This window comes from Mobula birostris, chromosome 1, assembly GCF_030028105.1.
Source record: "Mobula birostris isolate sMobBir1 chromosome 1, sMobBir1.hap1, whole genome shotgun sequence".
Classification (NCBI taxonomy): Eukaryota; Metazoa; Chordata; class Chondrichthyes; order Myliobatiformes; family Myliobatidae; genus Mobula; species Mobula birostris.
The window spans coordinates 120,091,960-120,117,156 of NC_092370.1; the positions used below are offsets into that span (position 1 = coordinate 120,091,960).

Genomic DNA, 25,197 nt, shown 5'->3' on the forward strand with positions numbered 1-25,197 from the left:
TGTTAGCATTTCCAAGATTACTCATCCTCTTGAATTCAACCTTGTGTCCTCCAAGGAAGAGAGGCCATCTCTGCATTCATGCTGCTGTTAGTGGAACATATATCTACGGATTGAAATGGACACTCGTAGTTGATGATCAGTAGTGAGGATAAACTCTCTCCCAGACAAGACGTTTTACAACCCGAACCAGACTCAAGGCCTCCCTGTCAATCTGTGTATAATTTTTCTCTGTGGCAATAAGGGAATGTGATGCAAAAGCTGTGGAGCATTCACTTTCATCACTCGTAACATGTGACATGACCGCACCTATACCATAGGGCGAGGCATCACAGGCAAGCTACATCGGTTGATGTAGATCATAATGTGTGAGTACAATGATGTCACCATCTCCTTTACCTTTTTGAAAGCCACCTCACACTGCTTTGTCCATTGCCATTTCTTCCCCATCTGTAGTAATGAGTTTAAGGGGTAAAGCATAGTAGCCAGGTTTGGCAGGAAGCTGTAATAGTAATTGACAAATCCTAAACCACACTGCTATTCTGACATATCCTTTGGCTTTGGGGCAACCATCACTGCTTGAATTCTCTCAGCACACTTGTGTAATGCTTGAGCATCAAGGGTGCGATGGCAGTAAGTGATGCTTGGTCTAAAAAATTCACACACATGTTGTACCCTGAGCCCATAATCTGCCAATCTCTTTAACACTACCTTGGGGGTTTGGAGATGTTCCCTGTCATCCTCAAGGGTAACAATGACGTCATCCAGACTGCCTGGGAAACCTTACAGCACCTGGTCCATGGCTTTCTGACAGAGTGTAGGTGCAGGTGCTACTCCAAAAATAAGTCCACTCTGCTGAAGTGTTTTCTTCCAGAAAGTTTTGCAAAGATATCCTCTCTCCTGGCTAGAGTGTATTGATCTACTTTCAGTATTGGGTTGATGGTGACCTTAAAATCAACACAGATCCTGACAGACCTATTTTTTTTTGGGTTCTGGGACCACTACTGTTGCCCATGGGCTCCACTCAACCTTGGAAAGAATTCCCTCAGCCTCAGTGTGGTCTAGCTCACTGGCTACTTTATCACGGATGGTATAATGAACTGGACAGGCATTGTAAAATACGGGTGTGGCATTTTCATTTAACACTATTTTACCCTTTATATGTTTAAGTTTTCCAGTGCCATCCAATACTTTTCTTAATTTGCTTTCAGTTGACTCTACTGCAGGCGATGTGGCATGCAAATGGTGGGTGAATCTCCAATTGAATTGTAGTTGTCTCAGCCAATCATGGCCCATATTGCTTGCTCTCCTGCTTTTACCACATACAAGCCCAATGTAGCTGGTTAGTTGTGGTATTTCACTGTTATGGATGTCATTCCCACAGGAGTCATCTTTTCTCATTATTAGTTCTTAGGTGGATATCTGCAGGCTTCAGTTTGTTATCTTCGAAATGCCATTCAAACTCATTTTGTCAAATGACTGAAGCAGATGAGCCAGAGCCCAATTCCATTTTAATTAATTTGCAACACACATCCAAGTTGCTGGTGAACGCAGCAGGCCAGGCAGCATCTGTAGGAAGAAGTGCAGTTGACGTTTCAGGCCGAGACCCTTTGTCAGGACTAACTGAAGGAAGAGCGAGTAAGGGATTTGAAAGTTGGAGGGGGAGAGGGAGATCCAAAATGATTGATTACCGTCTGGGTAGCCTCCAACCTGATGGTATGAACATCGACTTCTCTAACTTCCGCTAAGGCCCCACCTCCCCCTCGTACCCCATCTGTTACTTATTTTTATGCACACATTCTTTCTCTCACTCTCCTTTTTCTCCCTCTGTCCCTCTGAATATACCTCTTGCCCATCCTCTGGGTCCCCCCCACCCCCCTTGTCTTTCTTCCCGGACCTCCTGTCCCATGATCCTCTCGTATCCCCTTTTGCCTATTACCTGTCCAGCTCTTGGCTCTATCCCTTCCCCTCCTGTCTTCTCCTATCATTTTGGATCTCCCCCTCCCACTCCAACTTTCAAATCCCTCACTCACTCTTCCTTCAGTTAGTCCTGACGAAGGGTCTCGGCCTGAAACGTCGACTGCACCTCTTCCTACAGATGCTGCCTGGCCTGCTGCGTTCACCAGCAATTTTGATGTGTGTTGCTTGAATTTCCAGCATCTGCAGAATTCCTGTTTGCGTTTTAATTAATTTGCGGTTCACTTCTGGTGTAAGCCCTGTTAGTTTCCACTTTGTAAATCTTAAGACTACTCAGCCCTGTGTCACTCCTATCATTATCAGATTTTTCATCAACAGCAAGCAGATTGGTGCTCTTTTTGAAAAGCCAGCTTGACATTTTATCTTCTTCTCTTCCCTGTGCAGTCCATTTATTTTTGTCTGTCCAACATGTATTTGTGTGTGCCCTGCTTTGTTGCATTTTCTGCAAGTTTCACCTTTAAACTTGCATTGATCTCCTGTATGTGAGCCTGTGCCACAATGGTAACACAATGTTTGGCCAGGCAGGTTTCTGTTTAGGCATCATAAAACTATTCGCGCTCTCTTTCATTCCTGACTGCAACTCAATTGCAAGTCTGACTGCTCTTTCCGGTGATACAGTGAGTTCAACTGCTCTTTTAAATATGAATTGTGCTTCAGCTTCAATTGTGCTTTCTTGTAAGATTCCACAGAATGAATGATCTCTCAGTGCATCATTAAGCTTGTCACTGAACTGACAATGCTTAGACAATTTCTTCAATCCAGCCACATAACCTGAAATGGGCTCCCCTTCCTTTTGACTCTGCTCATGAAACCTAAAGTATTCTGCAATCAACAATGGTTTTGGTTCTAAATGTTTCTGCATTATGTTTCCAATATCAGCAAAGCTCATTTCAGCTGGTTTGGTTGGAACAGTTACACTTCAAAGGAAATTGCATGCTTTTCCACCTATTGCACTCAGTAGCACTGGCAATTTCTTTTCATTGGCTTCAAAATATTGCTCAATTCATTCAGTATACATCATCCAGTTATCTGTTGTGCAATTTAAGTATCTATCTTTCCAATGTAGTCAGTCATTTTTGCTTTTATTAAATTTATTATTATTTTCACCCAGTACTCACTGCTTATGAACCTATGAATGTTTTGTCTTTTTAAATTCATCATCTCTCTCCCTTTCTGAGGGAAAAAAATATACTGTGTTTCAACAGGTACTGTCAATAGTCAACTTGGGTTCATTTTAAAACCTCCTCATTGCCACTGTTATGTTTTGTAACTCCAGAAATTAATTGAAAGATAAACACAGGAGCCCAGGATAAACTGCTTACTTAGTTCTTTTTCTTTAGTGAGGTGTACACATATGACATGATGGCATAATGACATGTCATTCACGTACGTCTTACATATAACCCATCATGAATTATGTAAACAAAGAATGCTTAATCAAACAATATATTTACAATATTACTCAAATATTACTGGAATATTAAATACACTACACTGCAGATACTGGAATCTGGAGCAACACACAAAGTGCTGGAGGAAGTCTGTGGTCCAGACAGCATCTATGCAGGGAGGTGAACGTCGGCATTTGAGGTAGATATAATAGGGTGGCGTTTTCCATTTAGTTAGTAAATGAAATCCATCCCCAGTTTTTAACATGAAATGTGCATTTTGCCTTGTCAATGGCTTCAACGGAAGAAAGTTAAAGCCCAGGACCACAATAATGCCATCAAGTGGCATATTCAGCAGTACTGACAATCTGTCTGCAAATTACTGAGATATATATAGAACAAACACACTGTATAATGTATAGAGGGAACCAGTGCAGTGTGGACGTCTCACAAAGGAAATGGAAATACACTCCCTGGCTCTGCTGTTTGTTTATTCCCTGCATGATGAGCTTATCCATTTTGATCCAAATAAAGGGAGGATACAGTCCTCCCTGAGTTTCAAACATCCAACTTATAACCCCCCCCCCACGTATGAGCGAGCCCCCATAATATTATTGCAATTAAAACTCCGATGTACATACAGTACGACGGTTCCTGTGAATGGTAGAACTCGCATCCTCTCTCTCCACTTTTGGTAATTGTTTTTCTTATCAGTCACTACAGTTCACTACCATTCACTACAGTATTGTGGAGGTATGGTTATCATATCAAGTGATTTTTGTTGATTGTCTGGTTTGCATACAGAATTGACTTATAGATGTCTGCAAAAATGAAACTCGTTCGTTACCCAGAGATGGCCTGTAGAGTGTCACCAAAATGGTGAAAATTGAGTAACATTGGAGATACAAAGATGCAATGGGCAGGCTGTTTCGTGAAGAAAGATTGGACAGGCTAGACTACACCTGCTGGAGTTTAGAAAGACTGAGAGATGACTTGATTGAAACACATAAAATCCTGAGTGGTCTTGACAGTGAGAATGTTTCTGTTAGAGGGGTCCTTGAATGGGGGTCAGTGTTTGAAGACAGAGGGTTGCATAGGTAAGATAGGGAGGAAGAAAAATTTTGTTCTCCCAGAATCAGAATCAGGTTTAATATCACTGGCATACGTTGTGAAATTTGTTAACTTATGAAGCTTTTGTTAAATTTGAAGACGGTGACTTTTGGAATTCTCTTCCACACAGGGTGATGGAAGCGGATATTAATATTTGACACGCAAGGAACTAAAATAGTAGGAGTATGAAGTTGAATTACATTCATATCATCCATTATCTTATAAAACAACAAAACAGGTTAGCCTGGCCAAGTGTCCTACTCCTGTTCCTAATAAGTTGGAAAAATGCCTACGTCAAATTAAAACACTACACATGGGTACAAAATGACAAAGAGTCTAGAGGAAAGACTCCAAAGGGTAGAAGAGGTGCTATTGTTAAAGTCCTAGTTAGATCATGTGCTGAATACAGAGAGAAGATCCGGACCAAAAAGTAGAAAAGCTATATTTGGAAGGAGGTAAGATTTTGCAAAACATAGGAACATAGAAAACCTACAGCACAATACAGGCCCTTCGGCCCACAAAGTTGTGCCGAACATGTCGCTACCTTAGAAATTACTAGGCCTACCTATAACCCTCTATTTTACTAAGCTCCATGTACCTATCCAAAAGTCTCTTAAAAGACCCTATCATATCCACCTCCACCACCGTTGCTGGCACATGGGATAAAGTGCAAGGATCACGAAATATTTGGCTGTATTCCCAAGGATTCTGAAGATTAACAGGATACTTGATTGACTACTCCAAGATATTTATGGAAAGTGGTAGGTGAGATGGAGAGAGACTTTGCCTGCTGGTCAAAGAGTCTGGGATTGGGAGACAGAAACTAGAAGTTGGAGCCAGGGTTTGCAGGAGTGAAGGTTGGGGACGCTCCACATACAGACGATGTAAGAAACCGCAGCTCTTCCACACATGACAATCATTGCTGGGTTTCATTTCAAACTGAGACTGATAAGATCTCTATTTAAAGGGCTTTGATTGCCATAACAGGAAAATGGAATCAGATTACAGATCATGGACTGGTTCAACATACCCAAGGGTCCAAATGCCCAACCCCTCCTCCAATGTGTAAAACTGAAGCTGAGTTTTGTTGCAAGTTGTACTTACTTTTTTGTACAGATCTCTGTACTTCTCTTTTATTTTCTGTCTCTGTTCTGTTGAGCGACTTGCAAGAACTTTAATAATTGTGATTTCATCAGTTCCTGTGAAACCCAAAAATAAATAGTTCAGCTAAGATAAATTGCAATGCCTGTTGCAAATTGCATTTGGTCACAGAAATGTAGCCAACGAGATTAGGGCAGTCAGTGTTGGGTGGCACTGAAGGTTGTCAGTTCTCCTGCAGCCCAGATTCAATCCTGACTTTGGCTGCGGTCTGTGTGGAGTTTGCATGATCTACCTGTGATCACCTGGGTTACCTCCAGGTGTGCCAGTTTCATAGAATCATGGAGAATTACTGCACAGAAATGGACCCTTCAGCCGACTGAGCCCATACTGACCACCACCCACCCATTTACACCAACCCAACGTTAGTACCATTCTACCTATATTCTGCTACCTCCCCAACCCCCCCCACCCCCAGATTATACCACTCATCTATGCACTAACATCAATTTACTGTGAACAATTATCCTCCCGACCTGCACACGTCCCTGGGATGTGGAACGAAACCGGAGCATCCAGTCGAAATTCATACAGGCACATTGAGTGCCAGGATTGAACCTGCATCCCTGGAGCTGCCCTTTCACAGAAGACCACGAGGACACTTAAGACCAGGAAAACCCTCCAAATTCCAAATCATGCAGATCGGTTGGTTGATTGGCCTCTGTAAGTTTTCCCTGGTGTGGAGTGGATGAGAAGAACTGAGTGGGGGAGGGTGTTCAGATGAGGGGGAATTGATGAGTATGTGGGAGAGGATGAATTACTGAGAAATGTCAGTAAGTAGGAAGGATGGGATTGCTCTGAGAACCAATGTAGATTTGATGGGCTAAGTAGCTTCCTTTTATCTTGTATGAAATCGAAATACTATGGATTCGTGTTATTTGGCCATTGGTTAATCGGGGCAGCCATTCATTTGGGACAACTCATAAAGAACAAAATCTAAATTGAGAAAATAGCCATGATTTCCTTCGTTTATTTGGGACATGATGCCACTCAATTGGGGCAGGAGACTGTTGCCGAATGGTCTCTCACTAGTGTCAGTCATGTCACTTGCGTGGCCGTTAGATATCACTCCAAGCTGAGAGTGATCAGTATTTAAAAAGCATCACATTCATGTGATTTTTGTCACTGATTGTTGGTGACAAATAAGCAGTAAGACAATTCAGAACTGTTTTGCTCACTGCGGTTTCAAGCATTCAGGCTTGGAGATGCCAGAAGCAGACAGGTGTGAAAATGAGACAATTTCACTACGTCGACAAGTTAGGAATTTGAAAGTATCAACAATCATCTTGAATGTTACAATGAAAGTGAAGATTTGGAAGATGCAGTCACCTAAAACATTGTATGAAGTCAGTCCATTATCTGCATGAGGTGTCTTCACTAACTTTGTTCATTTACACTTAATCAGAAGAACATGGCAGATGAATTCCTCTGTCAATAACTATTAGAAATTATACACAGATTTATAGCACTGTGGAGATATTGGTAGTGTTCTAATTTGTTCTGTATTTCATTTAAATACATAAATTGTTACTCAGTTAAACAGTAATTTATCTTTTTTTTCCTTTTAACTATTTCCATGAAATTTTGGCTATTTGGGACAGCTGCTGATTTGGGCCAAAATATAGTGCTCTTGATATGGCCCAATTAATCAGAATCCACTGTATACAAAATATATATGGAGGGACAAATGACTTCATGTCGGGGCAAGGAGCACAAAATTGTCGTTGCGTGGAATACAGAAGAGATTTCTTCACACAAAAGGGGGCACATCCCTGGTGTTACCTTTACTTATTAAACGGACTCATATTGAGATGTTTTGTTTTGAAACATAACAAGGAAAGAAACTAGAAGTAGGTGATGGGTGATTTAGACATAGAACCATCCAATCATTGCAGGCAGAAGTCATTCAGCTCAGTGAATTCATGCCCCTTTCCCTTTCAGCACCCTCACATCACTTTTTAGCCTTATCCGACAAAATCATTTTCCATTTTTAGGGGTTCCACTTTGGCTTCCTTCCATTATTTTTACAGGCAGAGGGTTCAGGTCAAAGCCTTTCTTGCATTCATAAGTGTTTTTTTCAACATTTCTCCATGTATTTTTTTGCTCTTCACTCTAAATGCTTGTGTTTGAAACATCTTGTAGGGGAACAGCTTCTATCTATTTATCCTTTCAAAAACCCATCATGTTCTTCTATACTATCAAGTTAAGGTGAAAATTTTACTTATTCAAGAGTAATAAATTCTGAAATGCAACATTAGCAACAACAGTTTGTATTTACATGGTGCAGTTTTACATGGCTACTGACAGGTGTGAGAGGAGACAAAAATAAATCCTCTCCGGAGATATTCTGACAGGACATCGGCACGTTGGTTAAATTTCTTGAATATCTGTAGGATCTGGATGACTGGGTACAGAATTGAGGTCCTTGTTTAAGAAGGGATACTAATGCTCTTGGAATAGCTTAGAGGATGGTTTCTTGGCTAATAGTTGACACGGGCTGGTTGAATTATGAGGAAAAGTTGGACAGGCTGGTGTCAATTTGATTGAAACATGCAAGATCTTGAGGAGTTTTAAGAGTGCCACTGTGCAAATTGTATTTCCTCTTGTGGGAGAATCTAAAACTTGGTCACTTAAAGACATAAGGGCTTTCCCATTTAAGAAAACAAAAAGGCGATTTTATTTCTTTCAGTGTCTGGAACCTTCTTTCTCAAAGGGTAGTGGAAGCAGAGGCTTTGGATCATTTTGAGGCAGAAATAAATGGAATATTGACAAGAAAGGGTGTGAAAGGTTACCTTGAGGTAACCATGAGGTTACCATGACAACAAGGTTATAATCAAATCATCCACGATTATATTAAACAGAAGAGTTGGATCAAGAGACCCAGTGGTCTAGTCCTAACTGAAATGTGTGATTATATGTTCACACAAGAGAAAGAAAGAGAGCTGAGTATTCAACATTAACAATCTTTTTAAGAAACACCCCGGATGCAAGAAGATGCCTCAAGGTTCTTCACAAGAGTAATATAATGCAACATTTTTAACTCAAGGTCATCAAGGCAGTGAAACGACAATACAGGGAGAAGATCCAGACACAACTTTTCACCAACAACACACACAGCTTATGGCAGGGTCTGCACACCATCGCAGACTTCAAAGCTAAGTGCAGTGGTGCCGCCAACATTGCTGCCTCTCTCCCAGATGAGCTAAATCTTTTTTACGCTCGGTTCAATGTCGCCAACACTGAGCCCCCGAGGAGAGCACATTGGTCATCTCTGAGGCTGAAGTACGCAGGCGTTTCCAATGGGTGGACAGTCGCAAGGCTGCAGGACTGGACAGCATTCCAGGGCAGGTACTCCAGATGTGCACGGCACAACTGGCAGGTGTGTTTACAGACATTTTTAATCTCTCCCTCTCCCAGTGTAGAGTGCCCTCCTGCTTCAAAACATCCACCATTGTTGTGTACCTAAAAAGACCAAGCTAACATGTCTGAACGATTGGTGTCCTGTTGCAATCACCTCAATAATAAGCAAATGCTTTGAGAGGCTGATCAAGGACTACATCTGCAGCTTGCTACCACCCACCCCTACAATTCGCCTACCGTCACAACTGATCGACAGATGACACAATAGCCACAGCTCTACACACTGTCCCTACACACCTGGAGAAGAAGGATGCTTATGTGAGAATGCTGTTCTTGGACTACAGTTCAGCATTCAACACCATAATTCCCTCCAGACTTGACAAGAGGCTCAGAGACCTCAGCTTTCACATTGCCCTCTGCAGCAGGATCTTGGACTTCTTATCAGATGGCTGACAGGTGGTAAGACTGGGGTCCCTCATCTCTGCCCCTCTGACCTTCAACACAGGTGCCCCTCAGGGCTGTGTACTAAGCCCCTCCCTTACTCTGTGTACCTATGCCTGCGTCACCACCCACAGCTCCAATCTGCTAATTAAATTTGCCGATGATACTACATTAATTGGCTTTATCTCAAATAATAACGAGACAGCTTACAGAGGAGAAGTCATCACCCTGACGAAATGGTGCCAAGAAAACAATCTCTCCTTCAATGTTGCAAAAACATAGGAGCTGTTTGGGGACTACAGGAGGAATAGAGAAGGGCTAACCCCTATTGACATCAACAGATCTGGGGTTAAGAGGGTGAACAGCTTTAAGTTCCTCAGCATATGCATCACTGAGGATCTCACGTGGTCTGTACATGCTGGCTGTGTGGTGAAAAAAAACACAACAGTGTTGTTTCACCTCAGACAGTTGAAGAAGTTTGGCATGAGTCTCCAAATCCAAAGAACTTTCTATAGGAGCACAATTGAGAGCATCCTGACTGGCTGCATCACTGCCTGTTTATGGGAACTGTACTTCCCTGAATTGCAGGACTCTGCAGAGAGTGGTGCGGACAGCCCAGCACATCTGTAGATGTGAACTTCCCACTATTCAGGACATTTACAAAGACAGGTGTATAAAAAGGGCCCGAGGGATCACTGGGGACCTGAGTCCAGCTGCTACCATCCGGGAAACGTTACTGCAGCACAAAAGCCGGGACCAACAGGCTCCGGGACAGCTTCTTCCACCAGGCCATCAGACTGATTCATTCATGCTGACACAATTGTATTTCTATGTTATATTGACTGTGCTGTTGTACATACTGTTTATTACAAATTACTATAAATTGCACATTGCACATTCAGATGGAGACGTAACGTAAAGATTTTTACTCCTCATATATGTGAAGGATGTAAGAAATGAATTCAATTCAATCAGGCTTGTTTGAAAAAATCTCGACCCAGTTATCATCAGCAAATAACTTGCAGCACCGGGGATTCTAATACACTCGATCACTGCTGTACTATGACTAGAAATGCCAACAATTACATGCCTGGACCGCATTTTGGGAAATCGCATCACTTGGCTGACCTCCTACCTGATCCAGGCAGAGGCTGCAGAGATTAGGACAACAAAGAGGTGGTCATGGGAGGCAAAGGAACATCTAAAGCATTGCTTCAAGTCGGTGGACTGGGGCATGTTCAACAGAAGATCTGACTGAACGTACCACAGTTGTCATGGACGTTATAAAAACTGTAGTAGACAAGTGTTTCCCCACAAAATCATTCAGAGCCCTCTCCAACCAGAAGCCCTGGATGGACCATGAGTTCCATAATCTGCTGAGAGCCAGATCAGTGGCATTCAGGTCTGGCCAACAACTAAGATACAAGAGGTCCAGGTATGATCTCCAGAAAGCCATCTCACATGCAAAAAGACAATTCTGAACCAGACTTGAATCACCAAGTGACATAGGTGATAACAAGGCCTCGCTCCCAGCTGAGCTCAATGTCTTCTATGCTCGCTTTGACAGAACACTCACGAGCTTCCACACTACCCGATGACCCTGTGATTTCAGTCTCTGAGGCCAATGTGAGAGCATGCTTCAGAGGGTGAACCCACTGAGAGCATTGGCCCAGATGGGGCACCTGGTCGAGTATGAAAGAACCATGCAGATCAACTGGCTGGAGTGTTCACTGAGACCTTTAACCTCCTGCTTTGGCAGTCTGAGGTACCCACCTGCTTCAAGCAGGCTTCAATTATACCTGTGCACAAGAAGAACGTGGTAATCTGCCTCAATCTTTTTAAAGCGGCAGTTTGCTGTGATGCAGAATGTGTTGCTTAAAAGAAGCAGATTCAACAATAACTTTGGAGACACAGTCACAGAGCACGGAAAAGAGCCTTCAGCCCAACCGGTCCATGCTGACCAAGATTCCCACTGAAGTTAGTCCCACTTGCCCACAATTAGCCCATATCCTTCTAAACCTTTCCTATCCATGTCTCTGTCCAAATATTGTTAATGTACCGACCTCGACTACATCTTCTGGCAGCTCATTCCATATACTGACCACTCACTGGGTGAAAACGTTGCTCCTCAAGTTCCTTTTAAATCTCTGTCCTCTCACCTTAAACCCATACCCTCAGGTTCTTGATTTCCCAACCCTGAGGAAAAGACCCAGTGGAAAGCAGCCAACCTAATCAAAGTTCAAGGTTCAAAGTACCGTTATTACCAAACAATGTATAAATTATCGACTCCTTACAGGCAGCCACGAAACAATAAACCCAAAAGAACCCATTAAAAAGAGACCAACAAACATCCAATATGCAGTGAGAGAGAAAAAAACACAAATCATGTTAACAATAAAAGCAAGCATTCAGAATGAAAGAGAGTCCATAGACATGAAGCTGGAGCAGCCTGGAGCAGGCTGACAGCCTCAGCCCCAGTTCATCACACAGTGGAGCTTACAGCCTGAGTAGGCCACAGCCTCAGCCTCAGTGCAGCGAAGAGCAGAGTAAATATTGTGGAGCAGCGAGAAGAACCGGCCCGACACTTGCCTCTGGTCCCAACACTCTGCCTTTTCAATCCATCTCTCTCCACTGCCCATTACGCTGCTGGCATTTACGGCAGTAATGAAGGTCCTCCATCTCTGGCATGATTCAGGGCTTCCTTCATTGTGTCGGTTGCTCAATTTTCACTGCTGTCAGTCATGCAACTTCCAGGTGGAGACACAGGAATTCCATCGCACTCAGATGTAGAGGGATTCTTCATCGCTGTTTCTGTAACAATTTTGTTTTACTTGTCAGGGGTGTTAGCCCTGAGCTGAACCCCCGAACCTAGATTTCTGGTGAACTGCTCTTAGTCTGCCCTCTACCCTTTGACCTGTTTGGCCTGGGTGACCCCACCAAGAGCCAAAGCATAAAGCCCTGACTCCAGCCAACACAGCTTTCTGGGTCACTGGGGTAGGCAAGCCCCCAAACACTTTGACGAGATTATGGTCCTCTTGGAGGTTCAATTCATCTGGCCTGGTGTTTAAATTGTCCAAACATTGGGTCATTCCATGCTCTAAGACCCGGGCCCTGTTGCACCGATACTCTCTGGGCCTGTACCGCGCCGCCACTTTCCGGCCCATACCCGGTCTTTCCAAATTGGCCCTGCCTTTAGGTTGATCAAACCTCACTCGCAGTTTAGGTGGATGGGCTCCTCCTAAATTCTTCCGCTTCGCACGTTCAAGTCCATCTCAACTTCGCTCCAATATTGCATCGCACGTTTCGACCCTCGAGTCAGCCTTGCCTTCTCCCGTCTCTTCATTGTTTGCAGTGATCGTTTATCACAATTTTCCACAGAAAAATTGAATTAAATTGACTTTATTACTTACACCCTTCATATACATGAGGATTAAAAATCTTTTATGTTATGTCTTTGTCTAAACTTGTCTAAATGTGCAATGTGCAATTTACAGTAATTTGTAATAAATAATATGTACAACAGGATAGTCAATATAATATAGAAATACAATTGTATCAGTGTGAATTAATCAGTCTGATAGCCTGGTGGAAGAAGATATCCTGGAGCTTGTTTATGCTGCGGTACCGATTCCCAGATGGTAGCAGCTAGAACAGCTGGAACACTGAAAAGGTATTATGAATAAAGCATTTAGTTGTATTTCTTGCTTTTTGAACCATTAGTAAGCTGTTGCCATCTTCAGTAGCTCCATCTTAAACTGGAAGTTCCCTAGCAGAAGATAAAAAATCTTGAAATCACACTACCAGGCTCAAGGGCAGCTTCTATCCTGCTGTTATAAGGCTCTTGAATGGACTTCTTTTATGTTAAAGATGAACTTTTGATCCTGCTTTTCTTTGCCATTGTTCTTGCATTTTATTAGTCAGCAGCTCTACATTTTCTCTGTAACAGTAATACCATATTCTGCGTTCTGTTAATGTCTTTCTCTTATACTACTTCAAAGAACTGAAATTTTGAAATGATCTGTATTGATGGCATGTGAAGTTTTTCCACTGTATCTCAGTACATGTAACAATAATAAACCAATACCAATAAATTGGTTGGATTGCAGGTACAGTATTGTGTACAGTTCTGATCAGCACAGGAAGGATATGGTCGTGTTAGAGAGAGTGCAGAAGAGATTCACCAGCTGTTGCCTGGGATGGAGGGCTAAAGTTGTAAGGAGAGATTGGATAGGCAGGGCTTTTACTCACTGAAATGTAGGGGGCCAAGGGATAACCTCATCAGGTTTACAAAACTATGAGGCACGTGGATAGGACAGATGGGTAAAGTCTTTTCCCAGAGCAGAGGAGTCTAGAACAAGAGGACATAGGTTTAAGGTTAGAGGGGAGAAATTTGAAGGAGGTCTGAGGAGTAAGGCAATGATGAACATCAATGAGCAGCATGCAAATGATGGGCTGAACGGCCTGTTTCCACTACATCCTCTGGAGTGGTTTGCTGTAGTGGAATCAGGCTGTTCAGCCCATCATTTGTGTGCTTCTTATTGTACCTATGTACCCTATATGCCCAGAGGCAGCACTGCTACTGAGGTAGACCAGACATGGGCGAATTAGGACTCTGGCAGCATGGCTCTGGACATTTAAGTGTGGTGTACTTATAAAACTTAGTCACTGATGTTTTGTTTTTTGGACAAATGCTCGGTATCAAGTGCACTTCTGAGAGGAGGAAGTTGCCAAAAGGATCAGAAAGACAAACAAAGGAGCAAATACTCTTGCATTTCGATGGATACTTGGATAGGAAATTACTAGAGGGGCTGGGCCAATGGTGAGGTAATGGGATTAATATAGGTTGTCCTCGTGGTTGGCATGGGTCCCCTTCCCACTCTCAGTATATAATAGAGACCCATATCAGAATCAGGTTTATCAGCACACACACGTCACGAAATTTGTTTTTTTTTTTTGCTGCAGCAATTCAATGCAATACATAAAATTACTAAGGTACTGTCCAAAAGTCTTAGGCAACCTAACGATACATACTGGATATGGTTGGTGCCATCTGATGGCTACAGAGTATAGGTGTTATTGTCAGTCAGGAGCTGTTATTGAGCATCCTTTATCATGTCCAGTTGGGTTTGAAGCACAGCACTGCTTGTTGTCTTAGGACACAATCTGAGGAAGAGTGTCTCAGAGTCACTCTGTTAGCCTCTATTTAATAGTCATCAAGTCATAGAATCAAATAGAATGGAAATGGGCCCTTCAGCCTGACTAGTTCATGCTGACCAAGATTACCATATAAGATAATCCAATTTGCCCAAGTTTGGCCCATTCTCTCTAAACTTTTCCAATCCATGTACCTGTCCAGGTACCTTTTAAATATTGTCAATGTGCCTTCCTCAACCACTTTCTCGAACAGTTCATTCCATATACTGACCATCCTCTGGTCAAAATGGCCGCAAATTCACAAATATATTCCCTTGCCTCCTCTGTCAATTTTGGTTCCTGAACCTCCTGGTAGTGGAAAACATAGAACCAAAGTCAATTCACATTCCTTCAGGTAATACACTAGTGTGGCCTGTTTGTAATTTGTCAGAGACCGGACCGTGGTGTCCACAGGCAGCTCTGTGGTGTTAAAGCCCAAGGTAGGCAGAATGATAAGATGTAAGAAGGAAATAGATTTTTTAAAAAACACTTTAGATTTTTTGAACTGTAAAATACTTTGGGAAGTCCTGATATCAAGGAATGCCATCTCTATAAATGTCATATTGTCATACTTCCTTAGACGATGGCTATTTGCCCCTTTCAGTCATGTTGGGTCTCAGAGCAATCTCATCAATCATGCTTATCCACTTATTTCCCTGTAGTCTTTCCTCCCATATGACCCCTCACACCACCTCCCCACAAACACCGCCCCCCCCCCCAATTCTTTGGCCACCCAGCAACCCCAGCATACCTACTCCTTTGCACGCCTTTCTGATCCTCTTGGCATCTTCTTCTTCGTTGAAGTGCACGTGGTATTGAGCACTTGTCTGCAAAGTAAAACATCAGTTAACGATGTCCTTAAGTGCACCAGGGTTTATATGATAACGATGAGAAAGGGAAAGGGAACTACACTCATTTATCCAAAGCTTTCCCAGAATCCTAATCCACTCCTATTTGGTTCCACCTCAGAAGCAGTGCTGCCTCTGGCCACATAGGCAGCAGGACAGACTGAAAGGCTTGTTTCCATGCTGTAAATGTGTAAGGTGGTGGCTCATTTATTGATACTGTCTGGGAGGTAAAATTTGCAGGGTTCTTCTGCTAAGCTTCTGGCCCACTGGCCTCATTTTCTTAATGTGTTAAACTGGTGGTACCAGAAAGTAGAGCTGAACCACCAGGCCCAACGTGAGCCAAGCAGGATTCAACTACATGTGTTAGATTCAGATTGGGCAGGGTATATAGTATATTCTAACAGGACGTAAGTTGGATTGGTATAAATGGCCCAGTACTTTATCAATAAAATTCAGCAATTGTGAGTCTTTTCCATATTATCTCTGACTTTGTTGGGATGACATGAAAAACAGATTGCTATGTTTAGTGTGGTGATCAGGTTGGGTGTGCTAAAAATTATGTCCTTGAGCTTGGGTCATCTTTGGATTGACTGTAGTTAAGGTGGGAGGGATTTGCCATGGTTAGTTTTGGTTGGCCTTGGAGACACGAGAAACTTCACATGCTGAAATTTGAAACAAAAAAGAGAGTTGCTGGAGGATCTCAACTGCTCAGAGGGCAACTGGGGAGGGAAATGGACTGTTGAGATTTCGGGTCGAGACCTTTCATATAATTTATGTTAATTAAGTTTATGTTAACTTATGTGTGTCTGTGTTAGAATATGCTGTGCTACTGCTGCAAAAAGCAAATTTTCATTGGGTAGTTATACTGTATATATATGAACATGAAAGCAATGAATTTGAACAATCTAGACTGAAGGAGTAGAGAGGAGAGAGGAGATAGCCTCACATTTCTATAATGGCTATTTACCCTCAATTGTTTCAATCCCGATGAAAGGTCTCAACCCAAAATATTGACAGCCTCTCCCTCTACAGATGCAGCCTGACACAGTGAGTTACTCCAATAGTTTGTCTTTTGACTGAAGTTGGATTCGGCTTGATGTGGTCATCAGCTTCAGATTGGACATGGCCAAACTAGTTTCAAATTGGCCATAGTTGGGTTGGGTTCTGATTGGCCTTGGTAGGCTAAGGTTGTATTTGGTTTGGCCTCACTTAGGTAGAGTTCAGATTAGTCATGGTCTGGTTGGACTTGGATTGGCTGTAGTCGGTCAAAGCTGGATTGAGATTGCCCATAGTCATGCTAGGTTTGGGTTAGCTATGACTGGAAAGCAAGAAACTGTGGACGATGAAAATCTGCAATAAAAATGGGCATTACTGGATTGTCAGGCAGCATTTCTGGAGCAAGAAGTAGAGTTTTATCAGTTTTTAAGACTTTTGTTAGCTCTGAAAATTAATGTGATTAATTTGCAGAGAGCAGGAGGAATGAAGAGAACAAAGGTCATGGTCAGGATAGGTTTGGATTGGGTTTTAATTTAATACCCGAGAAGCCCGCTACAAGAAGTATCTTGGGTTGGTTTGCTACGTTAAGTATAATTTGTTGTTGTCCCCTACAGATGTAAAGAATTGTACATCATAATGTAAATGCATACTTCAACAGCTGAGGATCAAAGAAGACTAATGACTACAAATCATTCAAAATCTTATCCCAACAAAGAAAAAACTTGGAACACTCTCTCCCGTCTCCTTTCAGTCAAATCCTGGCTTGGTTTAATCTTCCTAATCCCTCCAAGTCCCTATTGGACCAAGAGATGTCTTTGACTTCTTAGGCAGTCTCTTGGGTTGGAGAATGACTTGCTTCCATTTCATTTTGTGTGTTCCGAGGTGGGTGGTAAGACCAATCAGCTAAAAAGCACCAACACTCTATGATTCCTTTTGTTCCTGCTTAAGGTCCATTTAGGTTCATGTTCTTATTAAATCACAAGCTCAATCCTATACAAATTTCCTGCCAATCAAATTCCGTTGCACCCTATCAGCATATTGCAAGGATAAATGAGAACAATATAAGTCAGCTTAATTATATTCCTTTGTATTTATCATACTGTAACCCTTATTGGTGCACAAAATTGCATAAAAGGGAACACAATGTCTCATTCATCAGACCATGTGGTGTGGAAGGAGGTTCCATTTCATAGGATCACAATAGGCCACAGAGAGTTATCAACTCAGCCAGCTCCATCTCGGGCATGACCCTCCCCACCACGAAGGACATTTTCAGGAGTTGGTGTCTCAGGAAGGCAGCAGCATCCGGAACATGCCCTTTTCTCAATATTATCATTGGGGGAGAAGATACAGGAGCCTGAAGACCCACACTCAGAGATTCAGGGAAAGCTCCTTCCCCTCCACCATCAGATTTCTGAATGTCCTTAAATCCATGAACACTATCTTCTTATTCCTTTCGTTTAACATTATTTATTTACTTCTGTAATTTATGATAATTCTATGTCTTTGTAATGTACTTCTGCTGCAAAGCTACGAATTTCATGTCACATATGTCAGTGATAATAAACTTGGTTTGGGTTTTGATTCTGAAGTGGTTGAGCCAACTCTACACATTATGTCTGATTATCCAGCATTTAAACATCACTTAGGGAAGCAGACAGACGGATTACAACCTCTCTCATGCTTTTATCCTCGTAAATGCTCTCTCTGGAAGCAGGCTTTACTTTTGTCTCCACCTACTTAGGAGGAAAGGGTTGTTTTTCATCTTAATAGTGAATAAGTTTCTTCACAAGATAAAGTATCCCCCTTATATCTGTCATAAGAATCTTCTAATCATAAATAGCTCTTAGTTTTTTTTTAGATATATATCTTTGTGAGATGCGGACACCTGTGTATTTAATATGCATTTCTGGAGGCAGCTAAGGGAAAACTACTTTGGTGAATTTGCAGTCACACAGAGGCCAAATCTGTTGAGGAGACAGGTTTCCTCCTCTGTTTTCACAGCAAAATTTCATGGTTATCATTGAAACTGGCTCAGATCAGCTTTATTTTAGATCCCATGTTTACTTAATTACTTGAATTTAAACTTCCACAGTTCCCATGGTGGATTTGATCAAAGATAAGCGAAGGGGCAGGCAGCTTTAAGGATGTAGAGAGTCTGCAGAAGAACTTGGACAGATTAGGAGAACAGGCGAAGAAGTGGCAGATAGAATTCGGTGTAGGGAAGAGTTTGGAGCTGCAGTTCGGTAGAAGAAATAAAGGGATAGGCTATTTTCTAAACAGGGAGTTGATTCAGAAATTGGAGGTGCAAAGGTACTTAGTGATTCCTGGCAGGTTACCCTGCGGTAGTGAGAAAGGCAAATGCAACATCAGTATTCCTTTTGACAGGACTGGAATATAACAGCAACAATCTAATGATGAGGCTTTATCAGGCATTGGTCAGACTACACTTGGAGTATTGTGAGCAGTTTTAGACCCTTTATCTAAGAAAGAATGTGCTGACATTAGAGAGGGTCCAGAGGAAGTTTATGAGAATGATCCTGAAAATGAAAGGGTTAACATTTGAGGAGTATTTGATGGCTCTGGTCCTATATTTGGCTTTTGTTTATAAGAATAAGGAGGGATCTCATTGAAACCTATTAAATATTGAAAGGCCCAGAGTGGATATAGAGAGGGTGTTTTCAATAGCTGGTGAGTCTAGGACCAGAGGGCAGAGCTTCAGAATATAAATTTATCCCTTTAGAACAGAGGTGTGGTGAATTTCTCTTGCCAGAGACTGGTGAATCTGTGGAATTCAATGCCACAGATGGCTGTGGAGGCCAAGTCATTGGGTATATTTAAAGTGGAGGTTGATAGGTTTCTAATTGTAAGGGTGGCTGCAAGGTTACAGGCAGAAGGCTGGAGAATGGGGTTGAGAGGGAAAATGGCTGAGAAGGTTTGATGGGCTGAATGGCCTAATTCTGCTCCATTGTCTTATGGACTAGTACAGTAACTTAACCTCCATACCACCATACAGTAGCATATCTTTATACTCTCGTAACCGGGGAGAAGTTCTACAGGCTCATTACTCCTTAACAAGCATAGGAACGGAAGGAGACATTATAACCTGGTTGCCCACTTGTGGCCTAACTTTACATCCTGGACACCTCCTTTCATCAACATCCTTGTAAATGATCTCTTGCATCTTCTACGATGCATAGCATCTTTTTATACAGCACAGATTATATACAGTGCAGATGTTGTTACGTGACTGGACGTCCAAGTTTAAACAAGACTACATGGGTGTCATCAAAAAAAAAATGCCAAGGACGCGTTACATTCTGGAAAAGGTCCATGGGTTCACAACCACTGATCACAAGCAACCTGGACAACTCATTTTTGTTGCACCAGAATGCTCATGCTGTTTGGTAAACACTTCTGTGAGAGCTTTTCTGTAATTTGGTTGTAAAGCTTGCTTTATGCTTTTGTACCGTGCAGTGTCTAACACACTAATCAGATTTTGTTGACTCAGATACCACAAGTTACTTTGTTAGCTGATAATACGGTAGGGGTGAATCTTCTTTCAGTACATGGCCTGCTGGAATTCAGGTCAAGAATCCAATTGTTGAAAGTTATTACTTCATCTCAGTCTATTCCTGGCATTTAACTAGAGCATTTATTGTTGCATATCCTCCTTTTCTAGGGTGTAAGACTGAGTACTCAACTATCATGAACTGCTGGAAGAGAATAGGAGAGAGAACAATGAGAACAGGAGCTCTCTGGCCGGTATCCCAAGGGCGCAGCCCTGGGGATGAGCCGATTCTATGCCGGTGCTGCCGAATGAGGTGTCGCGGGAGAAAACAGAACAGGACATTGGAGGGCTCTGTACCTGGATCACCCTTTCTCTCTCTTGTTGATGGGGAGAGTTTGTTGCTGATTCTCAAGTCAGAGCACTCGGGGGGGGAAAATAAAACGCAGCAGACTTCAAAGCTATAAGTCAGCGAGTTGTTTTGTCTATATCTCCCCCTTCACTGAGTGATACCTCTTTGCCCCTTTATTAGGGGGAGAGAGAGAGCCTGTGGTATGTTGAATTGTCAACTGAACCATTAGTCTTGTTGTACTGCAGATCATGGTGTCTCTTGGGGACTTTGCTATTGCTTGCTTGGTGAGTAGAGGGTGCTGCTCCTTTTTGCTGAATTAACTGGAGGAGGGAGAGAGTCAATGCTTTGCTGCTGCTTGTGCGTGGAGAGGAGGGGAGTAGGGGTGGCTTTGGGGTTCTGTAGTCCATCAACAACAACCTCTTCTTCTGTGTCAGCAAGACCAAGGAGCCGATTATTGACATCAAGAGAAAGAAACTGGAGGTCCATGAGCCAATCCTCATCAGAGGACCGGAGGTGGAGAGGGTCAGCAACTTTAAGTGCCTCGATGTTATTACTTCGGAGGACCTGTGTCCTGGGCCCAGCACCTAAGTGTGATTATGAGGAAAGCGTGGCAGTGCCTCCACTTCCTTAGGAGCTTGCGAAGACGTGACATGACTTCTAAAACTTTGACAAACCTATAGATATGTAGTGGAGAGTACATTGACTGGCTGCATCACAGCCTGGTATGGAAACACCAATACCCTTGAATGGAAAATCCTACAAAAAGTACTGGATGCAGACCAGTCCGTCACAGGCAAAGTCCTCCCCACCACTGAGCACATCTACATGAAACACTGTCACAAGGAAGCAGCATCCATCATCAGGCATCCCCACCACCCAGGACATGTTCTCTTTCCGCTGCTGCCATCAGGAAGAAGGTACAAGAGCCTCAGGACTCACACCACCAGGTTCAGGAGCAGATACTACTACTCAACCATTAGGCTCTTAAACCAAAGGGGACAACTTCACTCAGCTTCACTTGCCCCATCATTGAATGTTCCCACAACCAATGGACTCACTTTCAAGGATTCTTCATATGTTCTGGATATTTATTGCTTATTTATTTATTATTATCATTTCTTCTTTTTGAATTGGCACAGTTTCTTGTCTTCTGCACTCTGCTTAAATGTCCTAGTTGGTTGGTCTTCAACTGATTCTGTTATGATTATTATTCCATAGATTTATTGAGTATTCCCACAAGAAAATGAATCTCAGGGTTGTATATAGTGACATATATATACTTGATAATATATTTACTGTGAACATTGAAGTTATGGTATAAATATCCACAACCAAAACCTCTTGCACCAGCTTCTCCATTCAATCTTTCCCAAACTTTCCTGGAGGCACACCCCTTCCGAATGTGCCATCAAGCAGCCCTATCAGCATTCTATACTTTATCTCATTAAAGTTTATCATTTTATTAATGTTAAGTAATCTGTAAATCTGCTTATCTACAAACGGATTACTCACTTCAGTGCTTTGTAAAAACAAATTATTGTTGTTAAAGACACAGTAAACAAATGATTTAGTGTTTCATCTCTCTCCTCCCCGTCACTCATGCTCCTGCTCCCCTTGGTGACCAAGGCTTTGGCAGCACCCAGAAGTATGAGTGTGGTGACCTCCAAGATCTCCTGGTGCTGGCTCCAATGTGAATGAGGCTACACCGGGCATTCATCTGGTGTTGTGACCATAGCTCAGGTCTTCCTGGAAGATCATGTGTGGGCTGTGTCCAGCCAGGTGCACATCAAATGGTGTTGGTATGGATGCTCTTTGCTGGGTTGACTCTTATTATCAGCTGTGGGGAGATGCGTTGATATGAGGGGAACAGGGTCACCAGGGAGATGATGGTGGGAATTAATAGTGTCATCTTCATCTACAGGATGCACTGCAGCAAATCAACAAGATGCCTCATCCATCACTTTCCAAACCCTGACCTCTACTAGCTCGAAACACAAGAGAAGCAAAAGCGTGGAAACAGCCCTTGTCTGGAAGTTGAACACCACCTTGACTTGGAAATGTATCGCTGTTCCTTTACTGTCGCTGGCTCGGAATCCTGAAATGGACTCCTTCACAGCATTGTGGGTATACCCACACCTCAAGGACTGCAGTGCTTCATAAAAGCTGCTCACCACTCTCTTCTCAAGGTTCAGGTGGGGACGGGCAATTGAATGCTGGCTGTGACTGAAAAAAAATGGCATCCTTTGAAGGAATGAAAACATCTTTGAAAATGGAAATTTGGATATTGAACCATGAAGAGATATATTAACTCAGGACATCCAAGTGCTGTTGAGTCATTCCGAGATAATATTTAACTTGTTCATTTTTACGCATTGATGGTGATTCACTAGTCAGTGCTTTTGCTTTTGAATCATGTTGAAGTCTCGATCCATAACCTACTGAGTTAACAATCCAGTGCATTAATGAAGGGGAGCTACATTGTCAGAGTGACCATATTTCACTTGAGATTATTTAATTATATTTTTATTGAGATGCAGCATGGAATAGACCGTTGTGGCACTTTGACCTGTGCCCCCCAACAACCTCGATTTAAGCCTAGCCTAATCACAGGACAATTTACAATGACCAATTAACCTATCAATCGGTACATCTTTGCACTGTGGGAAGAAACCGGAACTCCTGGAGGAAACCCACACTGTCATGCAGAGAACTTACAGTGGCGGGAAATTGAGGACCTTTTGCCCTCTTCAAGTAGATGCCAATAATTCCACATTTTCAAAGAAATGAAGTCATCAATGGTGTTCATTAGAGGGAAACATTTATTACTCAGTCAACATCCCGAGGCCATTAATCTCATTGTCATCGCATTGATTTTTGTGGGAGCTTGTTGAGTAAAAATTTTTGATTTCCATGTTTAACACAATACTGCAGTTAATTTTTCAAAAGAACTTTTCATTCATAAAACAGGCCCTTTGGCCCATCAAATCAGTGCTGACTACCAACCACCTATTTGAACCAATTTCACCTTTAATGGATTTTTTAATCTCCCCACATTCTCATCACCTCCCTCCAGATATACCACTCATCTACACACTCAGAGCAATTTACAGTGGCCGATTAACTGGCCACCTTCATGTTTTTGAGATCTAGAAGAAAACCAGATCACCCATAGAAAATCATAACCACAAGATGCTGGAAATCCTGAGCAACACACACAAAATGCTGGAGGAACTCAGCAAGTCAGGCACCATCCCCTCCATAGAGCAATTTTGCTTGTCACCCACAGAAAACCCAGGTGGTCACGGGGAGAATGTGCAAACTCCATGCAGACATCAGCAGTGGTTGGTATCGAACCTCGGAGTCTGACACTGCAAGGCTGTAGCTCTACTACCTCGGCCAGTGTGCCGCCTATGCTGGGTTGTTCATAGAAAAACAAGTCAGCCAGTCGTGTAGTGGCATCAGTGCAGACTTCAAGGCAAGTGATCTAGCTGTCTCCTTGCACGCTTTCCATCCGTGCTGGGTTGAGTGTCAAGCTAGCAACGCGGCCTCATAAAAAACAGACAAAATGCCAAGGGTGCCGCCTGATGTGCCACGGAAAGGAACAACAGCAAAGTAACATGCAAGTTTGCCTTAAAAATCCTATCCAGTCTCATTGGCTGCAAAGTGTTTTGTGATACCACCACACTCATCCACTCCCCTAACAGCTGGCTAAAACATACGACTCATGAAAAACATGAAGAGGCCAAGCATCAATGATAATCAATAAAACCTTTAACAATCTTTTTGGAATACTTCATGAAGTTTCCAACTTGATTTAAATGGCTTACAGGAGACAAACACTTGAGCAAATCTCAGAATCGGGAAATTCAGACATAGTGCCCGTTCCAATAGGTTTTGTCTAAGGCCGGATGTATATTTACTTACGTGAGTATTCCCCATTTCACTTCTGTCTCTGTCTACCTTCTGCAGCTCAGTGAGCTATGAGAAATTTGTGGTGCGATTTTTATATAATCTGCAATAAAACTAACCTTTCCAATGACTGGGTGTGCCTTTGCTGTACAGGGGATGGAGTCCAGTGATAAAAAAAAAGTTTCACATAATACCTGACGTGTTAACTTGGCTTCAAGCTGAGTAGGCAAATAGAAGCAGAGTTCAGGTTATTCACGTCAGTTTCAAAAGATAAGTAAAGCATTGCTTCATTCATCAAGCAACAAAATTATTACCTGGGTTGTTATCATCGATATCTGCATGATTTGTCACCCTGTGCTTGGTGATCTGTATTTGTTAGGTCCAGCAAAGCTTCAATTTTGAAACAGCTCATTTTCAAACGCCTCCATTGTCTTAATCATCCTTATCTCTGTCATCTCTTCCAATTAGAGTCATAGAGTCATGGAGAACTACAGCACAGAAAGAGATCCTTCACCCTATCCAGTCCATGCCAAACTATTATTCTACCTAGACCCATCGACCTGCACTGAGACCATAGTCCTCCACACCCCTCCCGTTCATGTACCTATCCAAAGTTCCCTTAAATGTTGAAATCGAGCCTGCATCCACCACTTCCGCTGACAACTTGTTCCACAGACCCAGCACTCCTCATGTTCCCCACAGATTCTATAATGCACGTTGTTCCTCTATTTCTAATCCTGAATTCAATCATCTCCATTTCTACCTTCAGAAACTTGTACCCTAGGAATCCCTAACTTCGCAAATCAATTTCAGTCTCAGTCTTAGTATCAATTGCTGTTTGATAACAATTTTGGAATTTACGAACCATGTAAATGATTTGTAACTGAGAACAAATATCTGCAGAAAAGCGTTGTTACAACCTATGTATACTGGGCGTCAATGAAAGCAGATGGACAAGGT

At 42.5% G+C, this 25,197-nt stretch overlaps 1 protein-coding gene across 1 annotated transcript in view; it reads right to left on the reverse strand.

Annotated features, from left to right (window-relative positions):
• The window catches only part of LOC140204333 (annexin A13-like), a 53,818-nt gene extending 29,457 nt beyond the window's left edge, over positions 1-24,361 (reverse strand). The window contains exons 1-3 of the mRNA XM_072271020.1: positions 24,253-24,361; positions 15,376-15,451; positions 5,577-5,671 (exon numbers count right to left, since the gene is read on the reverse strand). Of these exons, the coding sequence (XP_072127121.1) occupies positions 5,577-5,671; positions 15,376-15,451; positions 24,253-24,267 (186 nt within the window). The 5' untranslated portion in view covers positions 24,268-24,361. The remainder of the gene's footprint in view (positions 1-5,576; positions 5,672-15,375; positions 15,452-24,252) is intronic.
• Positions 24,362-25,197: the final 836 nt, after the last annotated feature.